Source organism: Cucurbita moschata, unplaced genomic scaffold (assembly GCF_002738365.1).
Source record: "Cucurbita moschata cultivar Rifu unplaced genomic scaffold, Cmos_1.0 Cmo_Scf00003, whole genome shotgun sequence".
NCBI lineage: Eukaryota > Viridiplantae > Streptophyta > Magnoliopsida > Cucurbitales > Cucurbitaceae > Cucurbita > Cucurbita moschata.
In genome coordinates, this window is record NW_019268519.1 from 1,059,704 (window position 1) to 1,085,028 (window position 25,325).

General features: G+C 36.4%; 3 protein-coding genes and 1 long non-coding RNA gene across 7 annotated transcripts; 2 read left to right on the top strand and 2 right to left on the bottom strand.

The window, feature by feature from the left end:
* The first annotated feature begins 493 nt into the window (after positions 1 to 493).
* On the top strand, positions 494 to 3,894 carry LOC111432150. 2 transcript variants are annotated; one of them, XR_002708614.1, is made up of 5 exons: positions 494 to 1,908; positions 2,020 to 2,112; positions 2,943 to 3,057; positions 3,141 to 3,273; positions 3,471 to 3,894. It is a non-coding gene; the product is annotated as an uncharacterized LOC111432150 (long non-coding RNA). The 2 variants fall into 2 exon arrangements; XR_002708613.1 differs by lacking the exon at positions 3,471 to 3,894 and having other exon boundaries at positions 3,141 to 3,418.
* A 4,379-nt stretch (positions 3,895 to 8,273) lies between these two features.
* On the top strand, positions 8,274 to 9,403 carry LOC111440907 (transcription factor TCP5-like). Its single transcript, XM_023077737.1, has one exon. It carries the CDS (start codon positions 8,412 to 8,414, stop codon positions 9,345 to 9,347), a length of 936 nt encoding a protein of 311 aa, XP_022933505.1. The 5' UTR covers positions 8,274 to 8,411; the 3' UTR covers positions 9,348 to 9,403.
* Positions 9,404 to 11,649: 2,246 nt separating this feature from the next.
* Positions 11,650 to 16,863, bottom strand: LOC111441197 (protein LONGIFOLIA 2-like). 2 transcript variants are annotated; one of them, XM_023078166.1, is made up of 6 exons: positions 16,734 to 16,863; positions 15,626 to 16,360; positions 14,931 to 14,980; positions 12,943 to 14,733; positions 12,704 to 12,866; positions 11,650 to 12,621 (listed from the first exon to the last, which is right to left on the bottom strand). In XM_023078166.1, the coding sequence occupies exons 2-6, from the start codon at positions 15,768 to 15,770 to the stop codon at positions 11,873 to 11,875; spliced, it is 2,898 nt and encodes a 965-aa protein (XP_022933934.1). In that variant the 5' UTR covers positions 15,771 to 16,360; positions 16,734 to 16,863; the 3' UTR covers positions 11,650 to 11,872. The 2 variants fall into 2 exon arrangements, with proteins under 2 accessions (XP_022933934.1, XP_022933933.1); XM_023078165.1 differs by having other exon boundaries at positions 15,626 to 16,863.
* A 2,147-nt stretch (positions 16,864 to 19,010) lies between these two features.
* On the bottom strand, positions 19,011 to 24,988 carry LOC111441052. Of its 2 annotated transcripts, none has more exons than XM_023077951.1 (7): positions 24,803 to 24,988; positions 21,956 to 23,500; positions 21,787 to 21,868; positions 21,557 to 21,623; positions 20,928 to 21,113; positions 20,761 to 20,821; positions 19,011 to 19,681 (listed from the first exon to the last, which is right to left on the bottom strand). In XM_023077951.1, the coding sequence occupies exons 2-7, from the start codon at positions 23,280 to 23,282 to the stop codon at positions 19,521 to 19,523; spliced, it is 1,884 nt and encodes a 627-aa protein (XP_022933719.1). In that variant the 5' UTR covers positions 23,283 to 23,500; positions 24,803 to 24,988; the 3' UTR covers positions 19,011 to 19,520. The 2 variants fall into 2 exon arrangements, with proteins under 2 accessions (XP_022933719.1, XP_022933718.1); XM_023077950.1 differs by having other exon boundaries at positions 21,956 to 23,546.
* Positions 24,989 to 25,325: the final 337 nt, after the last annotated feature.

The following is a 25,325-nucleotide window of genomic DNA, read 5'->3' on the forward strand; positions in this document are numbered from 1 at the left end:
TATTATTAAATGTATAAGTATTCGTAATAATTTTTTTCTTATTCTTTTAATGATTGAAGGGAAGGTTATATTGTAATTTGGCACGGGTTCTTATATGGTTAAAGATACGTGTCAAATTATTTATGTAAATAATAGTAAAATTAGACTAAATAAAATAATAAATAATATAAAGAAGTTTATACAATTGCTACGAGTAACACCAAATTAGGAGCATATTAATGAATATACCAGACATCTTAAAATATTTTATAAGATTTTATTTCGTAAAAACTTGAATCAATTGTATTCCAGTTTATAAAATTAACCCAATACAACTCGAAATATTATTATATTCATTATAATTTTTTTTATATTATTATTATAGAAATGATCTTGAATATAGAATTTATCTATTACAAAATTTATTAAAAGAAATATATATTTAAAATTTTTTTAATAAAAGAATGTTAAGAAATTCTTAATCCCTCATAATTATTAGCCGTCGTCCCCACAAATTCGCGCATACGTAAATTGAAATACGCGCGGACGGAAAGACATTTCTATTCTAGTCTCCACTGCCTCATCCCTTCCCCGAAGGGCTGCTCATCGATGAAGAAGCCATGGAAGATCAGGGGAGCTTGCCCAAAATCAGGGCGCCTTTCACTTTCCCCTTATACAGCACCGCAGAGCTCATGCCCATTGTCCCCGTGGAGGAGGGTATTGGAAGCATTGGACGTAGTTCTTTTTATTGTTGTCCTAAACAAATAGCGTTTCTCGTTGTATGCTTTTGGGTGTTTTGTCTTCGTACTGTAAAGTGGCAGGAATTGAATTGATTCAACATCTTTTTACGTTTTTTTGTCTGTTTGTGCTTGAATTATGTTCTGGGATCTACCGATACAATCTTCTCAAAACCAGTCGGAATTTATGGTAGTTATCTAAGATTTGTATAGCTTTTTTCACGTATTTAGATTATTTTGGTGCTCCGTGATTGTTTGTTTCTGGATTTTGTATTTGTCGTGTTGGCTGGTAGGAATTGTTCTTTCTTTTGCTTCTTTTAAACTTACTGTCATGTATCTTAACCTTCTGAAAATGTAATGGAGATTTAGCCACTGGCAAAGGGTTAGGTTACCAAGCTCTTTTGGCCAAGAACAATTACTTTTATGAGTTCTAGATACAGAATGTCTGCTTGACTGAACATGGGAATAAACATTTAGTGGCTTTATCACAGCATAAATCACTTTATGATGTTGGAAAGGTCAAGCTTGAATGCAAGAGTTGGTTTCATTTCAATGATTTGAACTTCAATTTGAACCAACTATCTTATTTGGTTCGTGCCTTGGTGGTTTGCCAATTCGTTTCATGCTAATGGTTCTTGTATTTCATCAAATTTAGCTGGTACGAATTGACTCTATTTATGAGATATCAATCCTAGATTTTATGAGGGTACTCAATCTTCAGCCTCGATATGACTTCAAGCCGGTATAATTTGGATCGTGTTTGCATTTTTCATGGTGTTTAAATTCTTTCTGAGCCCGTGATTAATCACTTTAGTTCTGTTCCATTGAATAAATATGTCCTTGTTTTGAGCTCGTACACTTATAGCTCTGAAGCTGGGGCTCATGGGTGATTGAATTAATCGGCTTTATCATTTAATTGTGAGCTTCACTTTTTCTACGACAAAATTTCATTCTCAATATTGCTTCCCTATGCTTCACAGGTAATCTTGTTTTAAATTTTGTTTCATTGATTATCACCTTGCATTAGAACCGTGGTTATCATGTTCCTTGACCATGAAGTTCTCCTAGCTGTCAGTTTATTGTGAACTGACAAGGATTAAACCTGAGAGCGCAGTTGAGGAATAAGTCAACCCAATCCATTCACATTCCTGAGAATGGAAAAATGTGCAAGACGAGAGAGTTGCACATTTTGGTAGTGCAAAGACAAATATTTTTTAACTTTCATTCTCCATAGCCCATCATCGCGTATGTTTATGGTGTTTTTTAAACCAACTTTTAATTCTAAATTTCTATTACTTTTCAGATTGGAGGGCTTGTACCATATATCTTTCTAGACAATGAACTTGTTTGTTCTGCCGTTTCTATGCAGAAGTTGGATTTTTTATGAGTTCACCTGGTAGAGTTCTATAAACAACTATGTGAGACCAACCCAAAACATTTAATTAGATTTCACACCATTCTGTCAACAGTTGTTACAGATATTGATACAATTTTGATACTATCCAGGTCGGCCTAGCAATGTTATTGACGTAGTGTGCTTCTATTTCTTTTAGTAAATAAATGTTTATTTTCTCAATTATGTACCATATGACTTGTTATTAGGTACGTAGAGTAGTAGATAAGCACCCCTCTGCACTTATTGTTCTGTTGCCCTGTCTTTCGTTTCGCTGCACTTGAGGTCGAATTGTTATATATAATTGAGGTGTAAGCTGTCGCTAGGTCGTTTTGTAATTATAATCTTGCTTTTGTTCTTTTGGATTGAAGTACTTCTACATAGTTAGAGTGTGGATCGTTTTTGTTCGGGCTTGTTTTTTGTATGGCCTTGTATATTCTTTCATTTTCTCAATGAAAGTACGGTTTCTTACCAAAAAAAAGTGTAGGGGTTATGGTGCTTGATTTCATTAGAGGATAATTATCACACTTTACATTTTCGATACCCTTTGTTAACGCCGTGTTGGCCTAAAATCCGAATATAACAAATGACGAGGAAACATGGATGACATGTCCACTTGTTTATAATGTTGATAATCCTGCCCACATTAGTTTATGTAATAGTTTAAGTAGGCGAGGATGATTTATTGAATTCATAGCCTGTAAAACTTCCTTATTTACCACGCCTGTCTATGCTTGCCTATTTTGTATTTGTTAGTCTCTCACTTACGTCTTGTTTTCCATCTCTAAATTTGTGCTAAAATAGTAATAATTGCTGTATCCTAACTGAAACAGATGTTGGTTTTTTGCAAAGAATAAAGGAGAAGGGGAAAAGACTGCAGAAATAACCCAATGGCATCAAGTTTCGGTTTACCGATATCGATAGCTGTGACCTCCAATCATACAAAAAGTTAAGTGTGAACTCTATGATTGACTTGGATGCAAACGTTACATCTGATCTTGACATGATTTATTTTGATGGCTCATCTTCAGTTCAATCATTTGAGAGAATGAAAGAAGTTTGCTTGGTTATGAGGATTCAAAGACGTGGGTTGATGCCAAATGCTACATTCCTTGAAAGTTGACGTCCAGCCGCTCCCACCTCCATCGCTTCCATAGCATTGATGTAAGAACCCCTTTTCATTGTTTTCATCAGACTTTTTATGTGTGGCTGACAATGCTCTGTTTATCCTTTACTTCAGATTCCATCTTATTTGTACTTGTTATGATTTTTGGTATTCAGTCTCGTCTATGGATCATCTCCTTTGACACATCATTCTTTACCTTCTTTGTTTTTCTCTTTTACCATTCTTTTCTCCCAAGTGAAATCATCTTGGATGGGCTTGGTGGTTGTTGAGCTGATGAAAAAGGTAATGGGCCAACTTGACTAGAATTGGATCAATGAGGGTCATGGTAGCCCGATATAGAAGTTTCGCACATTTCAGATGTGGTAAAGTTAAGTGAGACCACATAAAGAGCCCAAGAGTTTGCCTCTAGGATCATCTTACTTAGGAAGCATCCCATTTATATTGGAGTTCAGTTCTATCCCATTTTTAGGAGTTACAAAATTGTAAAGTACGGTTAGTTCCATTCTCGAACCTTACAATTTACCTTCTCAAAAATAATTCATGAACTACAAATTCATTTATTTTCGAGCTCAATTTCTTTTTATATCTCATTTGGTGTAGGCTTCTCTTTGGAGTTTTATCATTCTTACTAGTCACAACCATGGCCAATGTTCTAATCAAGAAGATTGATTGAACAATCTACGAGAGAAAACAAATCATTTAGATGGACATCTTCCAAACAAAGTACTATAGTAGAAAAAGAAGATTGATCGAACAATCTACGAGAAAAAAATAAATTATTTAGACAGATATCTTCCGACCCAAGTACATAGAATAGAAAAGAAGATTGATGAGGCTAACCTAATCTCTTCCATGGAAGTCATTCCACTGCCATGCCATTGGGACTCTGATCTGTCCAGAAGAAACCGAAGCAAATAACTTCTACTAAAATTTAACATTTTATTTATATTTATTATATTATTTTGAGATGGTCAGTTCTTTAATGGTTAATTATTGTCATAAATGAATAAAATATTGTTTGGATTTTGGAGTGTATCAATAATTGATAATTCACTTTAAATGCCATTCCAGAGATTTCTGACATCTATCTTTTTTTCTGCCGCCAATCATCTAGGAATCGTTTATCCAATCAAGAATCCCATCCCTAAAATAAAATAAAAACCCAATTCTATAGTTTTATATTAAAAAAAAAAGAATGTATATTATTTTATCCTATGATATTTTATATGATAAATTACAAAATTATTATTTAGAAAAAGTATACTAAACCCTCTTTAAACTATTAATTTTTTCAAAGGTATTTAAAAAAAAATTGATTTGTGTGAGATCATATATCGGTTGAAGTGGGAAACGAAACATTCGTACAAAGATGTGAAAACCTCAGACGGTGTTATATAACAAGTCAATTGACCCACTAAAAATACTGGTGGGCAACTACCAAACTAGACTCATGGCTCGAGTTTTTTTAGAAGTTATTAGAAACCCACTAAAAATACTTGTGTGCAACTACTAAACTAGACCCATAGCTCGAGTCGTTTCATGTCATAAATAAACGCAAATGCTCATAATATCCGTCAAACAACGGGCTCAAAAGATCCATCAAACATGAATTATGGAACGAAACTATAATTATTTTTAGGGTTATATCTTGAAACGAGGAATTTAATGTCGATATCCATCGGTGAAACACAAAAGAAGTGTTTTTTGGGCAGTAAAAAAAGCAGAGAAGCCTTAAAAAAAGGGTGTGAAGAAGAAGAAGCAATACAGAAAGAACAATCATCTTTATCACTTTGTTCCATCAAACTCAGAGTCTTAAACTGTACCAATTTAGAACCCTAAACCCAATAAAACTAATCATATGGGGTTTTCAAAGTTTCAACCTTTTTCTTACCATTTTCAAAACCCTACCAATTAAGACTGCCCTGTCAGCTCAGTATTTACCCACAAAGGACCATTCTTCTTAATTTCCTAATTATATTTAATAAACTTTCAATTTTTATTTATAAATTGGGGGAGAAAAAAAGAAATAATGGGTATTTATAGGTTTAATTTTAATATATTTTTAAAATTTATTATTATTTTTGAAATAATAATAATAATAAATTGATAAATAAACTATTTTTTTTTCCAATAAATTAAATTAAAAAATTCATTTTTACAGTGCAGTGAAGATGGAGATATAAAGTTGGGGTCAGCTTTTTTGACTGTCTCTTCCAATTGTTGCAGTGCAGCAGCTACAGTAACTATTAATAATACTCAAAAGAAAAGTCACCTCTCTCTCTCTCTCTCTCTCTCTTAAATTTCTCTCTCTAAAAAGCCATAGGAAAGATGTTAATTTGCAGGGTTTAAGGTTTTCTCTTTCTTTCATGGCTCCCCATTTTGCAATGTTTTTTTATGAACTTTTACAGAGATGATAAGATGTGTTATATTCTTTTCCTTTTTTTTTAGCTCCATAATCATGGTGGGCTAAGCTTTTGGGGTTTGTTGGCCAAACTCGTTGTTATATCGACTTAATCGATAAATTCTAGTTTGGTTTAACGTATTAATCTAAAACATGTTTCGGAGCATTTGATTGTCAAATCGAACTTACAAGTTCTTAACAAATGTAATTTTACGAAGTACTGAAGCTTCGAAATAGTTATCTGCCATTTATTGCAGTAGAATCGTTTCTTAAGTAAGGAAGCTAAACACAGTTCATCGAATCAAATGTGGAACGAAATAGGCTCTCTTTTTAGACATTAATGAAAAATTTGTACTTGACAAGAAAAATATGTCACCTTCCAACGTCTAATAGTTTATAACAACGACTAATGAGTTGTACATGATCGTTAAGTCTACGAACAACTTTCAAAATTTGTCCATTTCGTTAATATTAAATGTTACTATCATTGATATAACTGAGAGGCATTGATAAGCCAATTTCAGGCACGGTATGCTCAACCTCCACGGGTTGCCGAGCTAAAAAAACGTCAATATGAGTACAATTTAGTGGTTATAACATAACCCGACTCTACCTCTGGTAAAAGGTCACATGTCGGTTTGAATATGCGTATTGTAATAGTGACGTAAAATTGAAGATATGAAATAAAAATTGAAAGTTGATAATAAATACAAAATTCAACTATCTTACTGCCACTATGTCTCTCTAGTGCATGCCTGTGGTCCTTATTGGCATTGAGTTGGATGCCTTTAAATTAAAAGAACCTATATTGGTCCCTCATCTACTAAGTTGGAGAGTTGCTATAGCTTTCATCTTCTAATAACCCAACTTTCTAAATGCCTTACACACCACAAACCCTAATTTCTTGACTCTATATGAGTTCTTCCCTTTTCCCCCAAATCCTAATTATGCACCAACTTTTAGTTGGATTTTGTATTATTGCTTAAAGTAAGTAGTTTTATGTGATCCCGAAACCCTATCGATAGTCTCAGTGGGCCGTTAGGTAACGATTTTCTTTTAATTACCTAAATTCTTTTAACGAGAGTGAAAATTTGAATATCTGACGTTTAGATTGAGTATATGATGTATTGACCAACTGGGTTAAGCTCAAATTGGTTTTTTTAGTACTATCGAGCTGAATAGGTAATTTTAAAATTTGGTTGAGGATTTGAAAGTATCATTGTGTGAAATCCGATGTTGGTTGGAGAGGGGAATGAAACATTGCTCATAAGGGTATGGAAACCTTTCCCTAGCAGACACGTTTCAAAACCTCGAGGGAAAGTTTGAAGAGTACAATATTCACACGGTGGGTTTGGGCTGTTACAAATCGTATCAAAGCCAGATATCGGGTGGTGTGCCAGCGAGAATTCTGGGCAATCCCGATCCCACATCGGTTGGAGAGGGGAATGAAACATTGCTTAAAAGAGTATGGAAACTTCTCCCTAGTAGGCACGTTTCAAAACCTCGAGGGAAAGTCCAAAGAGGACAATATCCACACAGTGGGCTTGGGCTGTTACAAATGGTATCAAAGACAGATATCGGACGGTGTGCTAGCGAGGATTCTGGGCACCTCCGATCCCACATCAGTTGGAGTAGGGAACGAAACATTACTCATAAGGGTGTAAAAATCTCTCCCTAACAGACGCATTTAAAGTCCACAGAGGACAATATCCACACAGTGGGCTTGGGCTGTTACAAATGGTATCAAACCCAGATATCGGGCGGTGTGCCAGTGAGGATTCTGGGCACCCCCGTTCCCACATCAGTTAGAGAGGGGAACGAAACATTACTCATAAGGGTGTAAAAATCTCTCCCTAACAGCACGTTTAAAGTCCAAAGAGGACAATATCCACACAGTGGGCTTTGGGTATTACAAATGGTATCAGAGTCAGATATCGGGCGGTGTGCTAGCGAGGATTCTGGGCATCCCTGATCCCACACCAGTTGGAGAAGGGAGGGTGTGAAAATCTCTCCCAAACAGACGTGTTTCAAGTCCAAAAAAGACGATTGTTATCAAATAAGATCTAACTTAGCGAGTTAACAACCCCTATATAGAATTGAAAAGAGAATTCGAAACCAACCCCATATTAAATAAGAACACAAAACCAAATCTTGAGAGAAATAATTACAAAACAAAAGAAGATTTTTGCATACTAAAAGTTAAGAACAATAAATTAGGGTTTTTGTTAGTGTCTTTTCTTTGTAATACATGTAGCGTAGCTAGGGCATGCATTGTTCAACAGCTCATGATGTGTAGTAAGCAAACCAATAAAGCTGTTTGTAAATGCTGAAAAGGCGTTTAGCCTTTCACTTTCTTCCTTGGTTTGGATATCTCCACATCAAAAATCTTATGTATTAACATTTATACCCTAATGAACATAATTAATGAATCAAGTTGTAAAACATAGAGGTGGATTAATTAGCAGCCCTGCTGACATCATCTTAGTTCAAACGAGTGCCACGTGGACGAATAACGCAACGCCAAGTGGTCAAGAACACACCTTACCTTTTCCTTTTTCTATCTGGGGTTACATAAATTCTTGGCATCTTCTTTTCTTTACCCATTATAATGTCATTCTTGAGTTAAAAAGTTTTGATTCCTTGCAAAAAATGGAGTTTTCGGCTCTAAAACTCGGCCGTTTCTTGCAATAATTCGTTCTTGTTCTTGTTCTTGTTCTTGTTTCTCGAAGGTTTTGAATGGATCTGATGATGATGAGCTCGTGAGCTCGTAAAAAGATGTTGAGAAGCTCAAAAGAAAAGGGTTTTGGAGGCAAAGAAGAAGGAATCAGTGATGAAAAATATGATATGGCTAAGGGTTCAACGAGGTCAAGGCAGTGGTCAGGGTTTAGAAATCCAAGAATTGTGAGGGTTTCTCGTTCATTTGGAGGCAAAGATAGGCATAGCAAAGTGTGTACTATTAGGGGTTTGAGAGATAGAAGGATAAGGCTTTCAGTTCCAACAGCAATTCAACTCTATGATCTTCAAGACAAGCTTAAACTTGGGCAGCCTAGCAAGGTCATAGATTGGCTACTCGACGTCACGAAACTTGATATCGACAAGCTTCCGCCGCTCCAGATCCCGACCGGGTTGTCTCCGTTTCACCAACATATGCTCTTCCCTCAATATCATCATAATTCTAGTACTCTCCCTCTTCCTCTTCCTACTCCTCCTCCGTTTGCCTTCGACATGAAGGATCCTTCGATGATGCATATCAGAGACGTTGTGAATCAAACGACGATGATCGAGAAATCGAAGTCGAAAGGGAAGTGGATTGATGGAGGTAATGATCAAGAAGTTGAAGATTATAATGAGCAAATTATGATGAACAATTGTAATGCTTACAATTACAACACTTGTGATCATGATCATCAACATTCTTGTGGGGTTTTTCCATCACAAATTGAGGCTCAAACAAGTTCATCTTCATGTTCTTCACTTGTTTTCACTCCATATGCTTCATACATCACAAACCCATTTGAAAGCCACATCCATTTCTTGAGCTCAAATTCTCATACTTTGTCCAATCCCTTCATACCATCATCTCTCCACCCTTTTGCCTCACAAAACTTGAAACCCTTTCCTCCAAACTTCAATCTCAAGCAGCTTCTTCATGCTGGCAACAACGACGGCGGCGGCTCCGGTAAAGACGGGGCGGCGTCTGGTAGCTCATAGAGTGGCCGTGGCCGATAGAGACGGAGCAAACTCTCTTGAAGGGCGTGATTAGAAAAGTGTTGTTGTTTTGGAAAGGTTTGTAAGTACACATATTCATAGCTATACTCTTTGCAGTTAATTTGATAGCTTTTGATATATAAATGTTGGAGTAGATATAATAATGGGTATCATGGCTTGTTCATTGAAAATCTATATATAATGAGACACTGTTGTCTGATATATAAATTGTTTGAAAATCTATTTTTAATTCAACCATTAATGATCTCGAGATTCTTTTGCATTTTCTACTACATGACTGTGTTATTGAACGACTTCTAAGAGTAAAAACGATCTTCATAAATCAACACAGATCCTTTTAGGATGGTTTGTTTTAACTCATATGCTTCCTACAAAAAATTTACGGGTGATCTTCCAACATTAGATTTGTGAGATCCCGCAACGGTTGGAAAGGGGAACGAAACATTTCTTTTAAGGGTATGGGAACGTCTCCTTAGTAGACGCATTTTTAAACCGTGAGACTGATGGCGATACGTAATAGACTAAAACGAATAATATCTACTAACAATGAATATGAGCTGATATAAGATTGTTCTAAATATGCTTAAATTTGGAGTTCTTATAATTGAGCAACCAGAAAAGAAGGGTGCTTGATTACTCTCGTTCAAAATGTGAACAACTGACAAAACCTTGTAGAGACCGAACAGATAAGGAGACAAAGGACCAGAAAAAGAACAAACCTTTGAACACTGGAACACTTTGAAAACATAAAAAAAAGTAGTTTTCAGCTGATGTTTCTTTGGCATTAGTCATGTTCTATTTGGATAACTTGTAAGAATAAAGGCAAAGGAAGAACATTCTGAAGGTAGACAAGAAAAATGGTAAAAAAAGGGGGTAATTTTAGAGAGAGAATGAAAGAGGAGAGAGATTGGAGAGATGGGTGTGTCTCTGAAGCAGAAGCATTGGTGACAAGATCATCCAACAAAACAGTGGGAAAACATATTGATCCTAAAAACCCAGTTGTTGTGTTCTGCATTGGGACAAGATCATCCCACTCGACACTGTCACTGTCCCTTCATTATTTTTCTTTTCTTTAAAAAGAAAAAAAGAAGAAGAAAAATCCTTTAATTTGTGGTCCTCTTTCTAGAAAGAAAAAGAGAGGTGGGTAAAATTTTGTATGCCCTAAAAGAAAGATGGTTTATGTGTGTTTGTTGCCTTTTTATTACATTTTTTGTAATCTATGCCACGTCGGTTGGATGAGAGAACGAAGCATTATTCTTTGTCAGGGTGTGGAAACCTCCTCCTAACAAATTTGTTTTATTGGATAAGAGAACGAAGCATTATTCTTTGTCGGGGTGTAAAATCTCCTCCTAACAGATTTATTTTAAAATTGTGAGAGGAAACCTCCTCCTAACAGATTTGTTTTATTGGATAAGAAAACGAAGCATTATTCTTTGTCGGGGTTTCGGGGTGTAAAACCTCCTCCTAACAGATTTATTTTAAAATTGTGAGACTGACGGCGATATGTAGTAGGCAAAAGTGGACAATATTTGCTAGCAATGGACTTGGGCTGTTACAAATGATATCAGAGCTATTTACTAAATGGTGTGCTAGTGAGAACACTGAACCTCCAAGGGAGTGGATTGTGAGATTCCACATCGGTTGAAACATTCCTTATAAGGCTCGGTGTGCCATCTAGGACACTGGCCCCCCAAGAGGTGGATTGTGAGATCCCACAAAGGGTGTGGAAACCTCCTTCTAACAGACTTGTTTTAAAATCATGAGACTGACGACGATATGTAGTTGGCCAAAGTGGAAAATATCTGATAGCAATGGGCTTGGGCTGTTACAAATGATATCAGAGCTCGACAATGAACGGTGTGCTAGCGAGGACACTGGCCTCCAAGCGAGTGGATTGTGAGATCCCACAAAGGGTGTGGAAACCTCTCCCTAATAAACGTTTTTTTAAAATCGTGAGACTGATGACTATATATAACAGACCAAAGCGAACAATATCTTCTAGTTGCATAACTTTATTTGTACAAGCACTAAAAACACAGTAGGACCCTAATCTAGTTAAACTGATCAAGTCATATACACTGTACCAAGATGACATAGATTTGAATCTCCTATTACACGTAAAACAAGATATAACAAAGTAGTACGAGGAATGTTCGAGTTTTAAATCTCCCATTACACGTAAAACACAATCTCGTTTCTCCTCTACTTTTTTCTTACTAAATATGCCGAGGAATGTTCGAGTTTCGGGCTAAAGTTTCATAGAGCTACAACGAGAAGAATGTAGGAACAAAATATTTTCATTGATTTTGATTCTTGTAGTTAAGTATTGCACAACTACCAACCAGCTCAGAACTGCTAATAAGCACAAATTATTGAGCTTGACACCAAAAAATAGCAGCAGTTTATGTGGTCACTCTTATGAAAGCAAATATATGAAGGAAAAACCAGAGGGAATGCAAGCAAACTATCTAATGCATACCTTATAGCTTTATCTTCCAAAGTTCTACTCACTGAATAACAATCTCATTAACCAAGTCTTTGAATATCAAGCGCTCGACATCCAACACGACGTCATAGATATCACCACGAAAATCTGTCCAACGCTTCGGCTGGCGCATCACATCGTCTTGCAGAATGCTTTTCGAGTCTTTCTTCTCTTCGTCCAAGTTGCATTCGAACTTCTTGGATTGTAACTGTTCTATTTCATTACACAATTGCTTCAAAATCATTTGTCCAGTTAGAGCTTCTTTTGCAGTCTTTGTTGGTTTCAACCATGGCTCAGGAACACCACCATCAATGACAGCTAAATTCTCAACAAGTATCTCATTTACAGCATCAAATATGAGCTTGCACTCCCTGTTGGAATAGGAAGATATAGCAGGCGAACTACCGGCCTTCGTTTTCTCCAAAACGTAAAATAACTCCGGGTTGATTGGATTACCAGAAGGATGAAGCTGAAACGTGGTCAGGTCCGAGCCAAGATCTTGGAGTAGAAGGCCGGAAGCTAACAGTATCTCGGAAATGTATCGGTGATCCGGGTTGGTATTCTCACACAACAATGCAATATAGTCTTTTTCCGCTTCATCGTGATGCGAGTTCAAGTGTCTAATCTTTTGAATCAGATCATCAATATTTTCAAATTTCATATTGTTAATCTCCACATTACGATTTAAAACCGAACGATTAACAAAGATGTCGTCTGAAAGATTGCATTGATCTTCGCTATGCCTCTCATTAGAATCTAGACAATCATCACCTAAGAGATACCAAGTTATAAAGTAAAGATCAGCTGCCATGATTTCTGATATTTGGATGAACAAAAAGTATTGAATCTTTACCTTTCAGAGAGGCATCAAGGATGGTTGTGATTTTTTTTACAGGAGATGGTTCATCATCTCTATATAATGAGTCATCAAGGACAGAGACAGGGCTGGGATGCTCTACTGCTAGTGCATCTTGTTCTATTGTCGACCCGTCTTCACCGATTGCCATCATTGATAACTGAGCAAGCAAAAACATTAGTAAGTGGTATGCAACTAAGAGATGAATGAAAAGAACATAAACAAAAGAAGAAAACCTTTTTAACCGAGCTGGTTGTCAATAGTTCAGCAGCCTCCATCGCTTGCCTCTGGTCGACGTCGATCTTGGTTGATTGTATGCTGCTATGGACCTCAATATCCATCTTTGAAGTCATGTCATCGCTTTGGCAACTTAGAGATCTTGATTCATTGCTCATCTCACTTGATTGTTCATCACATTGTCTTATATTGGAAGACTTTGTCTCCTTCATTTTCCTTTTCGGTTTGTTTGCGTTGGATTTAGGTGGATGGGATCGTTTCTCCACCTCGACCTTCCTCAGTCTCAGTCTTGGACTAACAGAATCTGAACTTTTTATCGAGCTCGTGGTCGAGGTGCTTTCTTTAAGTACTACTTGCGGTTTTGAAGAAGTTTGAGGTGATCTTATATGTCTAGAAATCGGCTTCTTCTCAGAGGTAACGACAGGAAGGTCCTTTTGAGTGTTCTTAAGAAAGCGTGCTCTGGTTTGGCTATTGCTAGATCCTTTTTTACTATCCTGAAATCCTTCGTTTCGGAGCTTATGGAGCACGGGAAAGCGATCCATTGGAATCGTTGAGGTTGATATAACTGACTTATCAACAGGTTTAGCAGGTCTCATGATGATAATGGGAGATTCAGCTACATTGCTCCGTCTGTTTCGTTGGCTCATCAATCTAGTCTTTTGATTAGAACTAGAAGAACTTGGTTCTTGGTTCCTTTGAATTCCAAATACTGAACCTTGTTCTTCCATCCCAATTTCGGACAGTGCTCGAGATTGAATAGCTTCTAGTATCTTTTTAAGTGCTCTAAGATCCTTACTGGACTGTTGAAGTTCAAGATCTTTCAGCCTCGTCTCGACCTCACCGTAAGCCGAGGAGCTTGGTTCTGGACCAGGCCTAAAAGCTGTGCTTTTAGGAACTTGAGCTCCAGCTAGCTTCCTCCAAGGTGCAGTTTCAATAGGGAGCCTTGAATTTGGAATAGGTCTCTTAATCAGATCAAGATTTTTTGTCTGCCGTGGTGAGCTTTTCAGATTTCTAGATTCTAATGGTTTTGCAAAAGATTCACCACCACATTGGGTATCTGTAGCCAATGATGAATCTGGCAACGTTTCAATACCCATCAATTTTGCAACAACACTCGGCAGCCGCTTCTGATGCAGCTCAGGGGCTTTGTCAGTAGAGCAGCTACTATTTGGAACATTCCTACAGACAGTTGTTCTGCTGTCCAATGAGAGTCTAGGGAGCTCTTTCAGTTTAGGACTGGACTTGAGGCTTCTTGATTCAAAGGAGAATCGACTTCGGTCTCTACCGTCGTAAGAAAGTCGCGGAGAATCCCGGGAAATTAAACTCTTTCCACGTTTAGCTTCATTCTCATAAGATGATCTTGGACATCCTGTAGTAGCTTCATTGAAGTTCCTGGATGCATCTTTTAGCTTAGCAAGAACTCTAAAAGATTCCTCCATATCGATCTGAATTTCTTGTTTTTGGTTTCTTGCAACTCTCGAAGAAATCTCTGCACATTTGAACATAGGAGGGTGTCTTGGACCGTGATCAAAGTCGTCCACGTCGGTTATTTTAATGAACGACGTTCTTACTTCTCTATGTATAGAGTCTTTCACTACATGTTTGATATTGAATGGTTGCCTCTCTGAATAGCTAGAGGGAGTTTCAAGAACATTGATCCTGGCTTCTAGTTCTGCAGTTTTGTTGCACACCAGAGAGGACAAAGATGATGAACAGGATGAGAGAGAGTCTCCGGATGATTCAGTAGCCACGCTTTGTTTGTCGTTCGTGTTCTCATTCAGGCTCGACTCCTGTAATGAAAGAACTTCAAATCTTATCATTTACACAAACAGGCGTGGAATATAACTAGTTTTACTATTAGGATCGAGACGAGATTCAAATAAATAAGTCGAGAGCGAGATGATGTTTGAATTGATTGCAAAGGTTTCTTTTCAAAGGATACTATGAGATCAAAAGAAAAGTTGGCATAAGAATATTAGGGGCTTACAGTGGCTTTCTCATGGTGATGTAGAGTGCTAACCATGTCAACAGAATGGCCTGTACAAGACAAGATTAGATATTGAGCAGTGGAGAGTATTCTAATGGCCTACTGCTAAGAACACCATGAATGGAAATGCATTGAAAACAATACCTAAAACTTCAAACCAGAAGCTAAAATGAAGAACTGAAGCATTTTTTTTAATATCTTGTTTATGTTCTTCAAGATATATACAAAAGTTTTGCAGGCAGACATTCAGATGCATAAAAGTTTACCCTCTTCCTTCGAGATCGATTAGGACGGTGAAAAACCGGGGATCCTTTCCCTTTCAGGCTTCCTCTCAAGGGTTTTAAAACGTTTCTGCTAGAGAGAGGTTTCCACACTCATATAAAGAATGCTTTGTTCCTCTCTCCAATTGAGGTGGGATCTCACAATCCACCTCCTTCGGAGCCCAGCGTTCATCGTTAGCACACCACCCGGTATCTAGCTCTGATACCATCTATAACAACCCCAAGTCCACCGCTAGTAGATATTTTCCTCTTTGAGTTTTCCCTTTCGGGCTTTCCCGCAATGTTTTTAAAAAGGTTTCCACACTCTTATAAAGAATGTTTCGTTCCCCTCTCCAACTGATGTGGGATCTCACAAGGTTAGTCACAAAATACAAAACAACAACGACATGAAGCAATTGAAGACGAGATAGTTACCAGGTGGGAGCCTCTTGTGACTAATTTGCTTCGTGGCGATCGCATTGTGACGATCAAACAGATGGAGAATACCAGTCATACAGCCTATTTGCTTGCGCAAATCAGGATTGTCATCTGTCAAGGAATGTAGAAGTTTTGCAGCCATATCTTCTCAAACAATAAAAGTGTTCCCTGAGCCCTCCAAGATTGATCTTCTAAGACCAAAGGATCATGCCATATGATCCACCATTCAAAGAATTATGAGCCTCAATATGATCAAAGAGTATTAATCAACACATCAGTTGATTGTCATCTGTCCTGTTCATTGCATAGTACAATAAGAATCTAGCTTCATTCTCTTTTTTCTTGCCCCACCTTAAATATGGGCAGTCCCAAAATGAATACAGATACTTCCTTGTTTATACCATAAATTAGACCGACATAACTATTTCACTCGGATCACCAATCTGTTCTTGAATGCAAATCTTGATCCCACAGAATTTCCCAGTTGGGTTTGGCAAAGAACAGTCTCAATATTAGAAAACTTCAGCCCCAGAGAACCAGATCAAACAATATAAACAAGAGGAAGCCGCAAAAGGAGAGACCCAGAAACCAGAATCATCAAGAGTTTCAAGGCAAATACAGAACATTCAAAGAATCAGCAACTCACATTACCTAAAATGGTGAAAAGTGAAATGGGAATTTGCCCTTGATGATCGAAGAAGAAGAAGAAACGTCCCAGAATTGAATGTGCATCTAAGTGATCATATAAAAGAAAACAAAAAACATAAAACTATAAGGTGATTTGTATAACAATCTGAGAAGAATGGTCAACAAAATAAAAACAATAGCAAGAAGGGAGAGGGGGAGAGAGAGAGAGGGAGAGAGAATAGAATATGTGGGTCAGATGAGGCCCATTCTAATCGGCCATATGTGAAGCATCCATGTGGAATGCGTATGTGGGTGGGTCTCAAATTGTCTATACGTCCATGTGATTTTGTCAAAACGCAGAGAAGAGAGAAGGGCGAAGAACGGATCCCATTTTGTACTGAAAAACGGAGAAGAATAAAGAAGAAGAAGAAGAAGAAGAAGAAGAAGAAGAAGAAGAAGAAGGAAATATTCCTCAAACCTTCCCCTCGAGGTTCTTCAATGGCGTCAGATTGTGGGTTTCTGGGACGTACTCCCAACAGTACAGTGAAGATCACAGCTTTTGCTTTCCTTGTTTATTCTCACAAAACAGATCATGTGGTTAATTACACACAATCCAATGTGGTTGCTACCCAAGTGTTTGCATATGATACAAAAATTTTCTGGATTCTTTTGTTCAAGTGGGTCTCAACTTTATGATCGCCAAAATTTACCTCCCTTTTCATTCCATCATCTCTTCATACTTTTTAATCCCATTTACATTTCATTCATATATATATATCAATCATTAATTTCTTAATGAAACTGGTTGACTAATTATGCGCCCACAGAAATTCGGTATAAGCATCTAATCTCTTTATCAAAACATGTACTTTAACCCGAATAATTATTTGAAATATTAAAAAAAAAAAAAAAAAAAAGTTAATATAGCAAAGACAAGGATCTAGCTGTCAAAAACTTTGCTATAAACAAACATGTGAAGGTTTTTAATGATATAAAGTGGTGATGTAATGAAATAAAGAGAAAAGAATATGTTAGTGGAATTAAAATATAGAAAGCTACGCACTGCAAATGTTCCACATGCAGGCCCTAATAATTTATAACTATCTACGTACCAAACAAACACAACATTTCAAAACCCTCATTAAATTATATGTATATATAATCACCATGAAATTATGCCATTAGTTTTTACTTAAAATAATAATAATAATAATAAAAAGGTGATTTGGAGAAACTAAGCTCAGGCTCGTGGCTGCCAAACAAACTCTGCAACTTTATATAAAGATTTTCGGTTGATTTTTAGAACCATTACATGTTACTTATTCATCTCTTTTAAGAATAAAGGCTATCCCATGTATCAACAAATTCTTTTGGCATACTTTATCATTTTTTTCAAGAGATCGCTCAACGTAGAATTTCTCCCAGCAAAATAAGCTTAACTTTGAAGTTGCTATAATTGAACCATCAAAAAACAAAATTCATTTCGTTAGTATAGGTAGTAATTTTCAATTCTTTTAAACATTTCTTAACAATCTTATCCTTAACTCTAGTCTTATTCGGATGTGGTCTCAACTCATGTGCACATGCGCACCCGCTTTCGTCATGATTCGTCCCCAAACCACATCTTATAAGGATAGTTCGGTTTTTTTTTTAAAAAAAATCAAACTAATCAAAGGGAGTCAAATTTATTAGATTTAAGTAACTAACAAATAAAAAAAGTTTAATGATCTAAAGCAAAAACCAATCATTCTATCATATAACCTAATCAATTAAACGCATGCTTGAAAAAAGAGAGCTAGGTAAGGCGTGGTATGTTCAAACTGTATTCGACAAGCTGAAGTGACCAATCAAAGTCGTTGCAAAACATTTTCCTCACCTTTTTGTCTGTCATTTTATGTCCTGCCATTCAAAAGTCACTTCACATTGACACGTCATCATTAGATAAATTGGAAACATATAGACATATTAAGACTGTAGTCATTTACATTAAATACATCGTAGAATCATAATCAAATACAATATAAATATAATAATGCCAAATGATTATGATTCTACAATCTCAATTGTGTAGCACACGGACAATACATACCTGGAAACTGATTAGCAAGAGTTTCTTTTGATATATTATCACATGAACAGGACAAATGAATCCTAATCAAACTTTTGGCCACTCAAAACACCATATTAGAAAGTAAAAACTCAAATGAACGCAGGTAGGCAATTATTCTTCTAAAAGAAAAATCTTACCCAAAAGGAGTAGTAATTTAATAGCGAGGTACTTCCAAGATTTTCAAATTTTCTAGTTCCATGATGATGCCTTGGGATGAGCCCCCTCTCGCGCCAAGTGTGGCAATCAATAGCACCCATGGGGCTTTCACGAGCTGTCATTTGGGACCCAGCCACGAGAAAGGGGGCCAAAATGGGCCTCAACTCAAGCGCCTATGGACACATAAACCATATATTTCCAACAAGAAGACAGGAACATACCTGCTCCCTTGAATTGATCACTCCTTTGCAGCTTGAGAGTCGAATCCGACGAACTTCCCCAGAACTGTCAATATCAATCTGAAGCAGAAACTAATTGTGGCAGACATCAGAAATTAATATTTGTTGGTAACATATGCAAAAGCCTGCAATGAGTTAGAACATTCAAGAATCTGTCACTTCTACATCAACAGAACAAATCAAATTCCTGCTGTTGGCTGAACTCAGAACCTGATCAGGGAAGTTAGAGCCAAGAGATGGAAGCATAACATTAAAGTCAAAATAGCTTTCTTGAATCCAAACATTGCAGAGCGCAGAATTAATCTTCATAAGCGTCGAAGTACATTGCAAAGTCTCTTAATAGAGTAATCTAGATTTCTAGCTGTATTTGATCTAAAAACCCTCTGTAGAAAAGTTAGATTGCTCAACCCCAGGAACCCAAGAAAAAAAAAAAAGAAACTCTGTATGCTTGAATACAATTACAAGTAAATATCATATAGTCTAGTGAAATCAACAAATTAGTTTACAAAATTTCCCACGAAGACGCATATAATCTAGTGAAAATATAGAGGGGAACAAAGGCTTCTAGTCTTGCAAGGCAAGCCACTTCATCCAACTATTATATAGCAAAGAACCATGTGAACCAGTCTTAAAAATATGGTCATGTCCTTGCGAGAATTAACCATATCAGCATGTGGGTATCCTGAAACGGAAATGCCTCCAGAGCATAAGAGATAGGAAGTTAGAACCTACTTCACACTTGAGCCAATGATTACGTACATCATGTTTCCTTCTCACTATTTATAACCGTACGGTAGAAATTCCAAAATGGACTAGATTCAGAAATGGGCTTTTGACCAAATGGATTAAGTTCAACATATTTTTGAACATCTTCTGCCGTAGATACACCCTCCAAGTATCTGCGAAGATCACCACCAGGTCCTGTGGAAGACTAAATGTTAACGAAAACATTGGCAAAAAGAAGACAGTAATAATGAAAAAGAACTGCGGTTAAATCAGAAACAAAAGATGGAATTTCCAAAGCCTGTAAATGGATTTTCAATACATGCACAAGACCACCCGGGATGGCTAAGAAGCATTACGGGATCAGTATAAAGCAATTCCATACCTTTAAAAAAATGATATTCATGTAACTTTCAACAATTATCTTAATTTTAAGGTAAGAACAAATAAAATATCCTCGAACAAAAAACATTTATTTCATATGCATTTTACAAGATTTTGTGCCCAAGGGTTATTCTTCATTAACTCAATCTCATAAAAACAAGGATTATAGTTCTATGAAAATGAACCAAGATGCATTAGAATAGTCATTAAGAAAATATCCATAAGAACTATAGTTCTAAGAAAAAGAACTTGGTGCGGCATTAAAAAATACAGGCCAACTCAATTGTGTAACACCAAGGATTCATGAATTATCCTGTCAATGTATCTCAAATAATTTAAGTTCCAGGTTTATCGATAGCAACCTATAGAATATAAGCATGGACAAATTTCCACACTTGATTGATTGTTGGTTGGAGAATCTATGGCAGCCAGCCTCACTCACTTTGGATGGGCTCCCGGAGCAAAAGAAAAAAGAAAAGGCTATCTTTTGTTAAGAACATTATTATGGACTAATGGCTCGGAAGAAATAGTTGAGTGTTTTCAGGCTAAGGCATTTCTTTCGACACTTGGTGTAAGAACTTGTAACTATTCTATCCCCACAACTTGCAGTAGTTGGAAGAGCTTTCTGTAACATCCCCAGTGGATTTTCCCCACCTATAAGAAAGAAAGACGGAAAGAGAGAAGGAAGAAAGAAAGAAAAGAATGATTTGACTTTCTTTAGGTTCGTATGATTGAAGAGACAAACGAAACAAAAAGTCGTAAATATTAAGTTGCATGCAAGTATGCTCAGACACTCACCGTTATATTACAAAAAAAACCTAACACTATTCTTTAACTGTATACAACAGTTCACCTAAAACTTCAGCTCTTTATGCATGTGGCATAGTTCTTACCTAATGATGTATCATCACTGTCCTTGTACCTATATGTAGGGGGAAATACTGCAGTATTAGCCTGAAAATGATGATAAGACCAGCCAAAGAAAATACTAAATCAGCTTCAAAGCAATTTAAAGGGTACATAACCTCAAATGAGAAAGAGTAGAGGTTTTTCAACTAACTGGATTGCGCAAGGCCTTGTATGGGGTATCATCCAACAACAAAGTATTTGATGCATTATACTCCCCCTTTTTCCATGGAAGATTCGGTTCCAAACTTTCCCATATTTTTTTCAGTTCCTTCAGAACAAGGGGCTTCCTATCGTTCTCAAGAGTGGTGAACCTTGTAGTTGTACAGTGCGATTGATCCTGCATCAACCATCATAGCATGTCATAGAAAGCATAAAACTTGTAGGTGGAAAAAATCCAGACAATTGACTTGTGGCCAAAAAAAAAAAAAAAAAAAAAAACCAGTAGGTTACATAAATCACTTGAATCTAAGAATCTAAGTTTCTGTTTTTCATTCACCAAGCACCACAAACTTAAAAGTTAATGTTTTTTTGTTACCTTGAATTCTCATATCAAAGATCAAAATAAACAAAAGTTTAGTATTAATCAGGTTATATATATGCCACTTTTCCAGTAAAAAAATATTTATTCTACCATTAATAATGCAACATCGCAGGCAACAAAACTAGAAAAAATCGTTAAAAAGAATATAACCAAAATTAACATGTAAAATGCAACCCCACAATTTCTTAGTAGCAAGGTGATGCATACTCCTATTGTTGTTGAGATATAACTTGGCTTACCCAGCAAAATAGTAGCTTGTGTCTGGAATCTTTCATAATAAACTTAACTAACGTGTTTAGGTTCTTCCTGCAGAAAATAACACGAGATAAGGGCATGACTAGTGTCAGTGCTAAAATTTTGAAGTTAATGCCAAAATAACATATGCACTAGAACGAAGACAACTGGAAATCATAAATAAAACTGATATTAGTTGAAATAACAAGCAACGACCAATTTTAGATTGGGCTACCAGGTTCTTGATGACCATATCCCCACTTCAAATCTCTCAAAACAAAACTGTAGAAAGTCATCACAGAAGGGCCTTTTAAACACTGAAAAAAAGAAAAATATAATCAAGTAAATAATGAGTTTAATGTTCAATAACGCTAAGGTTGCATATAGTATGTGTTATCTTTCACCTGCTTTAGATGATATTACAATGTCTGGAGTGTATCCATCTGGAAAATATGGAACAAAATCTACGAGAAGTCCATTTACATCAAGTATTAGAAGTTTTTTCTTTGAAAAACCCGTTGCATCTCTTTCATTTGAAGAATTTGATATCCGTGATAAACTGTTTTTCTCTAGAACAGCACCGATGATATCACTTGTTGCATCACAAGCCAATGAGCGAGGAACCTTTTGATTTATGGTTTCCCCTCTCTCTTTCACATCTGATGTGAGTACACCCAGGGAGCTGTTGAAGGACACTTCTTCCACCAAAGCATTTGTTACTAGCTCAGTGGTGGAAGAATATTCATGCAAGCTAGTTGCACCCACTTCATTTAAACAGCTGTAAGTAGCATTTTTCTTATTGTCTTCCGCATCAGAATTCAAACTTCCTTCAAGGGTATCTGCAAACTTTCTCCTTCTCCGACTTTTTTCTCTCTCTCTTTTCGTTTGGCCATGGATATCATCACTGTTTGATTGAGCCAAACGATCTTTAGTCTCTAAGCAGTCATCATCTTTTCTAGTCATCGATATATTTTCAAAATCCTTGAACCTATGAGCATCTGCAATTACCATAGAGCTTTCCTTTATATTTGATGACAACTCTGTTTCTTCACTAATTGAGCAGTCAATTGATTCTTCCAACAACATCCCGTTCTCTTCTTTTGCAAAAGTTTTAAGGTGGCCAGTTGTTTCCGCTTCATGAGGATGGGTCAATAGAGAAACTTTCTTTTCGCCCTCCGCACTGGATTCCAAACTTTTTTTAGGGGACTCTAATGACCTTTCCTTTTCACTATGGCATTTTATTTTTATTATCCCTTGTGTTTCAACATGGCTTGAAGGAATTGAATGATCTATAGTCTCTGTATTTTCATCATCTCTTTTGACCATATTCATGCCTATCACATCTGGATCCTCAGGAACTAAAGAATTTTTCTTTCCATCTGCCGAACAAAAGTCTTCAGTTAGGGAAGTAGACATCTCATTTTCTGCTTTAAGAACCTCAACATTCAATATGGTCGAGACAGATATTCCAGAACCTTCTCCACATTGTAAAGCAACACGCTTCTTCTCATTCTTTTCCTCTGTAAGATTTACTTCTAAATGAGATTGCACCATTCCTGGCTCCATATTTAAGCATATTTTGTTCAGCGATTCTTGAGAAACATTATTAACTGTTGAAGCATTATCTTCAGTAGGACCACAATCTCCGTCATTAGTGTTACCCCTCATTGTATGTCCTTTTTTCCTTTTCTTTTCCAAACTAGCCTTTGCATCGCAAACAGCCATTTCCATCACCTGCTTTAATCTACTGTAAAGTAACTCCGCAGATGAAATAAATTTAGGGATCTTATACTCCTAGCAACCTCAATATTCTCAGTCAGGGATCTTCCTCATTAACCTGAATACTTCTCAATCTTTCTTCTTCAAAGCTTAAGACTAGTGAGGTTGTGAAGGTAAATGGTATAAGCTGTTTCAGAATCCCGTCCTTTTACTTCCTTGTAATTTGTAAACTTAAATAGCAGCAGCAAACAAAACAGAGGAAAGAGACCAAATAAGCTGCATGAGACAGAAGTCCACAAGCTTTTCATTGAAAATTGAAACAATTCTACATGTACTGATGAAAACAGTGAAGACTTCAAAACATGCGATACGTGAACAAAATCGTATTGAATAAAAATGGATCCACTAGTTACAGATTCTCCAAAATGCGCAAGAGGGATGTTTTTCATCTCCTTTGGGTTTGTGGGGCTTCAACCTTATTTTGTTTCATTTAATCAATGAAATACATTTGTAATAAAAGGAAAACCATTCCATTAGTGTAAAAAAAACATCCTAAATACCAGAACTCAAGTTTTCTCTGCCCACGAGTCTAATCACGAAAAGCCAGCACACAACTAACATCAACCCATATATAATTTGAAGAGAGAACAGATGGAAACATGGAAGAAATGAATTTTCCAAAAAAAAAAAAAATTCTTTCATCACTACTGCTATGAGGTGAAATAGCACTGAAATCTAGAATAAAAAATTCAAAACTAGTTTCTCTTACTATCTCAAGTGTGTCCTGAGAGAATCCAACATATACAACAAAATAATAATAATAATCTCAGTTTCTTAGCACTGTCCAATTTACCCATTACAGAACCACTTACAATTGAATATCTAAAACAGAATTTACATTTGATTATCTTAACGCCAATGAACACTATTAGTAGGTATCCAGGTACTGTAAAATTCAAAGTATTTGCCTACACGACTAAGGCAATCCCAAGTGCATCAGATGTAATGAATTCAAATTCTTAATTGCAAATTACTCTGCACGTCCCACTGCCCTTGAGTATATGGTCTTTACATATCCAATTCACACTATTATCAACTGTTTACCAGACCCTGGCTCCTAATAGTAGACTAAATAAACCAAAATGTTTTCCTCCAAAATCAATATAATTAAATTCTTAAATCTTGAAAAGCACAATCATGACTCCATTCTACCATCAACACCAAACGAAGTTAAACATTTACAAGAATTCGCATCCTAAAATTACAATCCTCACTCGAAATCGTAAAGTAGGTCAAGACGACAAAGCCAAGAATAAATGTCAAGAACAGGGAGAAGAATTCCAGAACTCGGAAGCAGAGATCAACACCAAAAGGCAACTAAATTATCAATTGGTCAATGAATAATCACTAAACGGTAATTTTCCATATCAGAAAAGGCAGGAAATGAACCGCGCAAATCGAAGTGCTACAAAGCGACAATTAACGCAAGAAAAATATCAAGAGAAAACGAAAGTTAGAGAGGAAAAAGAAACCTCAAGATTCCGAATGTCGTTAGGATCTGAACGAGTCAGAGAGAATTTCTTATCAACTTGCAGAAGAAGAGAGGAAGAGGAAGAGGCAAAAGGATTTGAATGTGGGAGTAGAAGTTGAACTCACGCCAGCAGCCCTCGGGACTTATTTCATCGTAGATTGTAACTTTCAGAATTCCTTACAGGATCTGAAGCGTTGTCCCTAATTAAAGATAATCCGGTTCGGTCTCGTTAAATTTTCCGACAGGATTATGCTATGCATGCCACCAAACAAGTCTTACTCCTCGACCCCAGTAATAGAAACGGTTAGAAGGGACTAAAACAAAATAGTCGGTAGTTTTAGACTCATGAAAGAAAAATTATATAAATATAATTTTTTAATAAATTACCTTATCTATTCTCAATTATTATTTATTAAAACGCACAAGATTTTAAATATATATTTAAAGCCTATATAAAGCGATTATTTGGAGTCATTCGAGTTTGGAACTTATCCCAATGTGATTCGATATTTTTTAGTTCAATA